Source organism: Ascidia mentula, chromosome 5 (genome assembly GCF_947561715.1).
Source record: "Ascidia mentula chromosome 5, kaAscMent1.1, whole genome shotgun sequence".
NCBI classification, from domain to species: Eukaryota; Metazoa; Chordata; class Ascidiacea; order Phlebobranchia; family Ascidiidae; genus Ascidia; species Ascidia mentula.
The window spans coordinates 1177676-1185153 of NC_138570.1; the positions used below are offsets into that span (position 1 = coordinate 1177676).

General features: G+C 34.9%; 1 protein-coding gene across 3 annotated transcripts; it reads left to right on the forward strand.

The window, feature by feature from the left end:
- The first annotated feature begins 2136 nt into the window (after positions 1-2136).
- On the forward strand, positions 2137-4526 carry LOC145901642 (uncharacterized). Of its 3 annotated transcripts, none has more exons than XR_014402559.1 (7): positions 2137-2260; positions 2381-2444; positions 2592-2757; positions 3181-3271; positions 3605-3774; positions 4008-4135; positions 4356-4479. XR_014402559.1 is itself a non-coding variant. In XM_082989399.1 (7 exons), the coding sequence occupies exons 1-7, from the start codon at positions 2228-2230 to the stop codon at positions 4397-4399; spliced, it is 669 nt and encodes a 222-aa protein (XP_082845525.1). In that variant the 5' UTR covers positions 2137-2227; the 3' UTR covers positions 4400-4526. The 3 variants fall into 3 exon arrangements, 1 of the variants encoding a protein (XP_082845525.1); XR_014402560.1 differs by having other exon boundaries at positions 4008-4139; positions 4361-4423; XM_082989399.1 differs by having other exon boundaries at positions 4034-4139; positions 4361-4526.
- The last annotated feature ends 2952 nt before the right edge of the window (positions 4527-7478 follow it).

The following is a 7478-nucleotide window of genomic DNA, read 5'->3' on the forward strand; positions in this document are numbered from 1 at the left end:
CAAATCTCGACGCCTGTATACAAAGTCCTTATTCCCTAAACGGTAATTACCAACGACTTGTCCTCATAGTATACTTAGATGCAATTTAAACTACACACATAAGAACGATGGCCTTGTTTCCTTATTCAAGACTACAGTCCGCAGTATCATCACAATGAATGATGAAATGAAACTATGTCGCGATATTTCAGTGACATTTTCATTGCAGCGTGACCTTGATAGCACGATTGCGATTCACAGGAATAGGTTTGCTTAAAAAACATACAGTAGTAATTCACCTCATAAAATTGCGGGGAATGATTCACCCACAATTCAACGTCAAAAAACAACACGTTATCAATACGTAAGTGACTGTACCTTGCCACCCCGCACACTTGCACCGAATCTGCGGTAAATGTCGAGCGATTGAGTCATTTATAAATCATTGGACGAAGCCATGCCATTACATCATGATGCCCTCTCGTTTCCCTGCGCGGCTAAATTTAGAGCAAGGCGTGCCGAAGAACAAATGTTCGCTTTATCTTTTTGAGACGGTCGTGGTTTCGCATGATGATCTCACTCTGGCTCAAAGCAACCTGCTCCTGGAATTATGAATAATCAAATTACTACGATTCCGCGGGTAAATTAAGCGTCTGATTAATTATTACGTTCGCATGTTATGAGTTATTGCCTGTTGAAAACATACTGAATAACACAGCGGTGTTGCAGCAACCAACCGACGACTGGACGACTGTCAAAAATTATTTCACTGTCAACCTTAGCAGATTGGAGTAAAACTGGATTTAACTGAGCGACTGTAGAATGGTCATAACTTTCACCCTTTTCTGTTGCCTATATCTGAGTTAGCATCCATATCGCGATAAAAAAAATAGCCTCGATTTAAGCTTCCAGTTTACTGCATCTCTTTTGGCATGCAGTTTTCAATTTTGTTGCTTAATATTTGCCCACGAATCTGTGTAAACAACTTGCCGGTATTTCTCCAATGTGGGCATCAACTGGTATAATCTGACGTAAGGAAAGAATACCAGTGTGACGATTCAACAGATTTTCTAGAACCTGATAAAATAGACTTCGCCTGACTTTGTTTAATGATTAGTTTTTTTATTTTTCAAGTCACAGGTTCAGCTGCGATTTGTTGTATAGGCTACAATGTGTGTAACCAATCGATGCAACATCGGCACGACAACACAGGACCCCAAAGCAATTAAAAAAGAATTAACGCGTATTGCTTTTTCGGGGTAACGTGTGAGACACCAATCCAAAGACATTACCTCAGAAGCCGGAACAAAAAGCTCATCATATTCCTAAAGTAAGATTAAGTCATTTGTCGGTCACGTATTGTTGCCGTGTGCCACTTGCTTGTCGTTTAGCACGTTTTGAACTTTGGCTTGTGCCTTCTTGTAACTATTTTTGGTCTGCGTTGCTTTGCTTCCGGTGACTTGTTAGTTTTGGTATTTCTAAATACGGAGATAATAGAACTATTACTTGATCACGCCCCTTGCATTAGTCGAGATAACGTGGGGTTAGTATTGGCAAGGAAAATGCATAATTTCCGTGTCTACTTCACACACGAAAGGGATTTTTACCATCAAGCGTTCCATAGTTTTACCCTGTTTTGTTTTATATTTGTTAACCACTTCTCAAATCTTTGCAATTATTTTAATTTTTTGTCACAAGATGGTGCGACGGAGTCACCTTAGAAACCAAATGCAAGAAACCAAAACGTTTTTTTACCGAATGCAAACTGATTGTTGTTGACCGCACAAACATTTGCCTAAACGTTTCAAGCATGGCGCAAATTTTTTTTGGCCGCCACATTTCTCTTGTAGACATTTCAACATTATTGCATTCTGTTCCTTACCTAAGATATGACAGTAATGATTATGTGAAAGATGTTTCTACAAAATTAGAAGTTTACCTGTGTTTTTTGTATGGTGTTGAAAAAAGCGCATAAGTATAAGAATGCAAGGTTTATTTTAAGTTCGTTTGTGTGAAATACCTGTAGGGCTACAACTGTGAGCAGATTAGATTATATCTTGTCAAATATTCTAAACTTATGCACACAAAAATATAGGTTTGTTGTGCACTATCAAAACTTCATCCATTCCATTTAAAATTCTTCATTTTGCAACTACAGCGATAAGTTATGTCTTACTGAGTAATGTAGAAACAAGAAAGGCTAAGAACATGAAGAGAAGGGACAAAGAAAAGTTACTTTTGCCGGAGCATGACTAGAAACGAGAAGCTAGAGCTTTATATAGTCAGATCAGAGCTTTATTTTTGTGTTTTAGAAAACATTTATTGTTGGCTAAATACAACAGCTTTTTCAAATTTCCAAAGCATTTTTCTTCCAAAACTTAAGTTGTTTCTTTTGTTGTAGAATGTTTCAAACCCAATTGCTAAAAAAATTAATGTGGAAGCAACAAAGCAAGCATCAGAAACAGGTTTATTTTATTTTAGTTCTGCAGTTTGTTCAAAAGTCTGTGATAATCTTTATAACCGAGGGAATGCAGTTTCAGTCTTCAATTTGTTAAGGTTTTTACTTCAGTTTATTTGTTCTCTGTATTAAATAAATGTGCAATTTTGTTTAGAACTAGCTGGATCTCACCATTTGCTGACAAACATTCCTGTTGAGTACGAAGTTACAAAACACAACTATCGCAGAAAAAGCTGCAAAGTCCGTCCTCCTAAAAAGGAGTTTTCTGCCAAGATTGTATCACACAACCCCATCAGGAGGTTTACAGTTTTGGAACAGAAGTAGGAAAATAAAAATATTTCAGTCGTATGCATTTAAAGATTTTTTTTCCATATATTTCTGTACATCTTAAGAGTGTCTTTTTAAATTATTTTGTTTACAGGAATTTATGCTCAATAGCTGACTTTGAAGACATGAAGAACCTTATTTAAATAGAATTTTTTGGTGTATGGTCCTAAAATAAGTTTTAAAAGCTAGAAATTGTATGCTAGTGTTACAATGCCTGATTTAAGAAAAATCCATTTGTAAATCCATTATTTGCACCCCAAGATGTTTACTTTAATGGGATAGGAATTGTTAGGATGCCATAAGTGCTGTGGATATTTTCCACAATGGGACAAACAGTTCCCATTTAAAAAATTTTAAACAATACTGATTGGGGTTAATGTTACAAGAATGATTGAACCCAGCTTTTTGTTTATTAGATTATTGGGCAATGATCTGTCTTCGCTGCTGCCTCTGGTAAGAAAAAACTGTCCTATCAGTTTACAACTGGACCAATTTCAACCTGAAAAGGTAAGTTTTACCAAAAATTTCTGTTACTGTACACAATTTCGTGTATTTAAAAAAACCTAGCATCAATGATGACCATTTAGGGATTCATAAAATAGTTTAGTATTGGGGCTTAATGTGGTTGAAGGTAAGTTATAAACAATTTAGGAAACCATAACCTAGTAAATGGTGAATGAAAGCCAAAGCGACAAAAATTTACACAACCATGCACTTTGTTATGTATCTGTGAAAGTCATTTTTGTCTCTGTTCATTTGGTTTTGTGTATAGATAATGACGTTAAGATACGGAAATTTTCCATCATACTGTTTAAAAATAAGTTTGTTTTTACTTCGCAGAAATTCGTTGCAGAAGGCACAGAAAATTTTGCACCCAACTCTATTTTGCCACCTCCGTGCCCATTTTTGTCCAATAACCTACTCCGACATAGAATTAGAAAACAAAAAGTTCATTCTCGAGTTTTGCCCATTGCGTCTTCAACACAACTTATTCCACAGTGCAGGAAAAGGTATTACTTTTCAGTAAAACTAAATCTCTTCAGGCTGATTGTTAAATGTATGCAAAGTTAAGTGACATATGTGTTAATTACTGAAATACTTTGGGCAAAATAAACCAATGAATGAATGATTGTGACCAACAATAAAAATATTATCAACTTAACGATTTTTATTTTATTTATTGTTGCGTTTACTACGATGAAATTTTTTTGGTGATCACTGCTGTTTGTTCTTTAATTTGCAGTTTAGCTTCTACAGTGTTTTTTCCAGCACATCAACCAAATCTACATCGCAAAGTTCACAATTGACAGTTTCAACATCAAGTGAAAATATTTGTTTATCTGAAGAATCGCTCACTCCAAAAAAGTTTTGGTTGGTTGTTTTTCAAACCAAACAAAAAAATATTTTTTTAACATAATCTGTTCCAATTTAAACTGAATTGAAAAAATTTTAATTGAATGTCACCAGAAACAAAATGTAGTGATAAGCATTAAAAACATTTAAACAACGTATAAATTAAAAAACAATTTTAGTCCAAAATATTGTTTCGTGATTGTTTAACCGTATATTTTTATACTTCGTCTTGTTGTAGCTCAGCTGATAATGGAAAATCTTCTACCTCTCTTCATTTGTTGACTCATGAAAAGGATTTTTTGGGGCTAAAACAAAATCTGACTTTCCGAGATTTATCGCCAATTATTTCGTGTGGAGGAAAGATTGGATATACCATACCTGCTAGACTATCCACACCAACTATTATCAACTTATGGTAGGCTCCTATTTTTATGTGCCAGAATGTTTGATGGAATTAAAAGTAAATTCACATTAATCTAGTGGAAAACGTTTCATGGCGCCCAACTTAATGATAAAAAAGTTTTTAGCTGCATGTCATTTTACTTGTTCATCATTCCTTTAACAATAAACATCCTGAGTCTTGCATTTGGCGACCCCAGCAACCCAGAGTTCGAGAAGCTCTGACAGAATCAGATCCTGTATTTGATTTTTTTCCACTTTACCAGCGTGGAGGCGGGTCCATTTAAACCAGCTCGGAGCACAAGAAATCAGCCATTGTTATCGGACTGGGCAACTCTTTCACGATTGGGAATAAACACAGCTCCATGTGCATCCATTCGTAACGTGTCATTGTCAAATTCATCCACCGATACTGGATCTTCCATTGGAGCGAAAGGGTCACATTGCAGTGTTGGCTCCGATTGTCGGGCATCTTCCTGTAATCACAAAACACCCATGACATCATCATCTGCAGATCAAACAAAGCAAATTGAAACTGGTATAAACGAACAGACACTGTTGGTAATATTGTTAAAAGTTAATTTAACATTAGGAAGATTCTACAGTAGAACTGCTGTTATACATTGTTGGTGATATCATTAAAAGTTAATTTAAAACTAGGAGTGCTGTAATATTTTTGTCGACTGTTGCAGTATTGCATTAATTTTTTTGTTGTTGATAAATTGATCTTGAAAATGGCACAACTCTATATTTTGTAGCTCAGTCAAAAGGCTTATCTGAACATCATTCATTTGTTAACATCCCTTCAGCATTCAATATTCCTATTGCAAACCTTGGCTACATGACAGTCCCAAGCAACAAAGGACTTCGTAGTTCAGTAAGTTACATTGAAAATAATGTTTTTATGACTGAGGATAATGAAAAAGCTATCCTGAGGTAATTTATAATAGGTTTCAAAATTGGGCCTGAAATAATAAATGGCATTAAAATGCGGGCTAATGATATTCTAGCTGAACATTTTTGGTCAGTTACTTAAATATGTTTAAAAAGTGAGCTGTAACAACTACATAATATATACATGGATATGTTCCTTGTATGTAAATTCAAAAATAAAATTTTAATAAAAAATTTTTACAATATCTTGATACATACTAAACCACCAGGTTCCCTTGAGTGGTTCCCAAACTAAGAGAACAATTAATAATGTTGGTACGTTAATGAAATGATGAATGAACGTCTGACATTAACACCATTGAAACATAATCCATGTGTTCATTTTCCCCTTGTGTTCCTTTGAAATGAAGTAAACCACAGGAAAAAGTCATGCCATTGTTGGGAATCCATTCCAAGGCAGATAATGTTATCAGGGGACAATACTTAATCCACGCCAGCCGGCACCGTGTTTACAAAGACGTTTGACTTTGGGGCTGAGGACTATTGAGTTGCTGTGTTGTTGTGGTCTGGGCAAGATTGTTGTCATGCCATTTAAACGATCTGTCGAGATGCTAGCTAGCGTGTAACGCAATACCCAACCTCTGTTACATAGTTGAAACCAGTGCATACTGGTAGAGTAGTTGGCTTTATCAGACTTTTATGCTGAAGTAATGAATGCAGTTTATTGGATTTTTCTTAGACTTTAGCCAATGTTTGTACATGATGTTGTATATGTGCAGTTTGCCTGTTGTTTTGTGATTGTGGAAATGACATTTGTGTATTGGTTGAATCTATAAACTATTATATTTTGCAATGTTCAGCAAAAAACACAGAATACGAACTTTGCAAAACAGTAACTCTGCTTTAGAACATAGTAGGGCAGGAAGAACGGGATGCTTAAAAAGTGGCAAAGTAAAAAAATTACTGGTTACTGGTGTTCGGATAATCCCCAAACACTGTAGATGCACAACATAGTGAACATCTGTTGCTGTTTAAGGTCGTCTGGGGTATGTTTTCTATGTAAACAAGATGATATTGTGTCGAATGTCAAAAAACATACAAATATGTCAGTTCCTTCAGTACAATGCAAATGTCAAACAAAATTTTAGATTTTTTGTGGAAGACTTCCTTTGGTCACTTTTAGTTTTGCAAAATACTAAACTGTACACAAACTATTTATCACATTCCACTCTTTCGGATGATTCACTTTCTAGGCTGCTTTAAGTATACTTGAACTAAGGTCAAGAAGGCCAATCAACGTTTTATATTAAACTTGGCTGTTGATGTTTGTCTAAAACTTTGCAATGTTGTTCAACTGTTAATAAATTATTTTTTTGCGATTTTTGTGATGTTGTGATTTTTGTGAATAAATCAATAAACCATGTTTTTTATTTTAAAAACACACCCACAATATTTTTTTAAACAAAAGGGTTTTTCAAAGCAATTCATAACCTTTTTTTTACCTGTGCTGCATGAACCTAACTGTGTGTTCTGTTCAGCTATATATATTAGGTTGTAATTTAAATTTGTTGTTTCATTTGAAACAAAATGCCGCTGCTGCATTTGGAGTTGCCTGTCAATCTGTATTCAATGCAGGTTTGTCTCTTGCATGCTCTATTCAGCTTTAACCAGGGTACCATCGAAATCAAAATGTTTCCACATAGAATTGCTTGTTTGGTTGCAGACAATTTATTTTGCATTACATACTTGTAACAAAACTATTTTACGTAATGTGTTTGTTGCTAACTAAGCTTGATCAATAATTTCACCCGAATTTTTTGACCAAAACTTTACCATTTCAACAGGAAAGTCATGTATAAGCAATAAAGTCAATAATGTTTTTTATTGTGAGTTGCAGGCAGCTCACTGTAATTTACCACCAATGTCAAATATTTTCCACAGATTAAAAAGCCCATATTTAGTAATATTTTGTTGCCTTGTCATATTTATTGAAGCTAAATGTAAACCTGTCTTATGTCCAGCATGACAGTATGTAAACACATAGTTGAACACTGTCTACCTGGTAAAG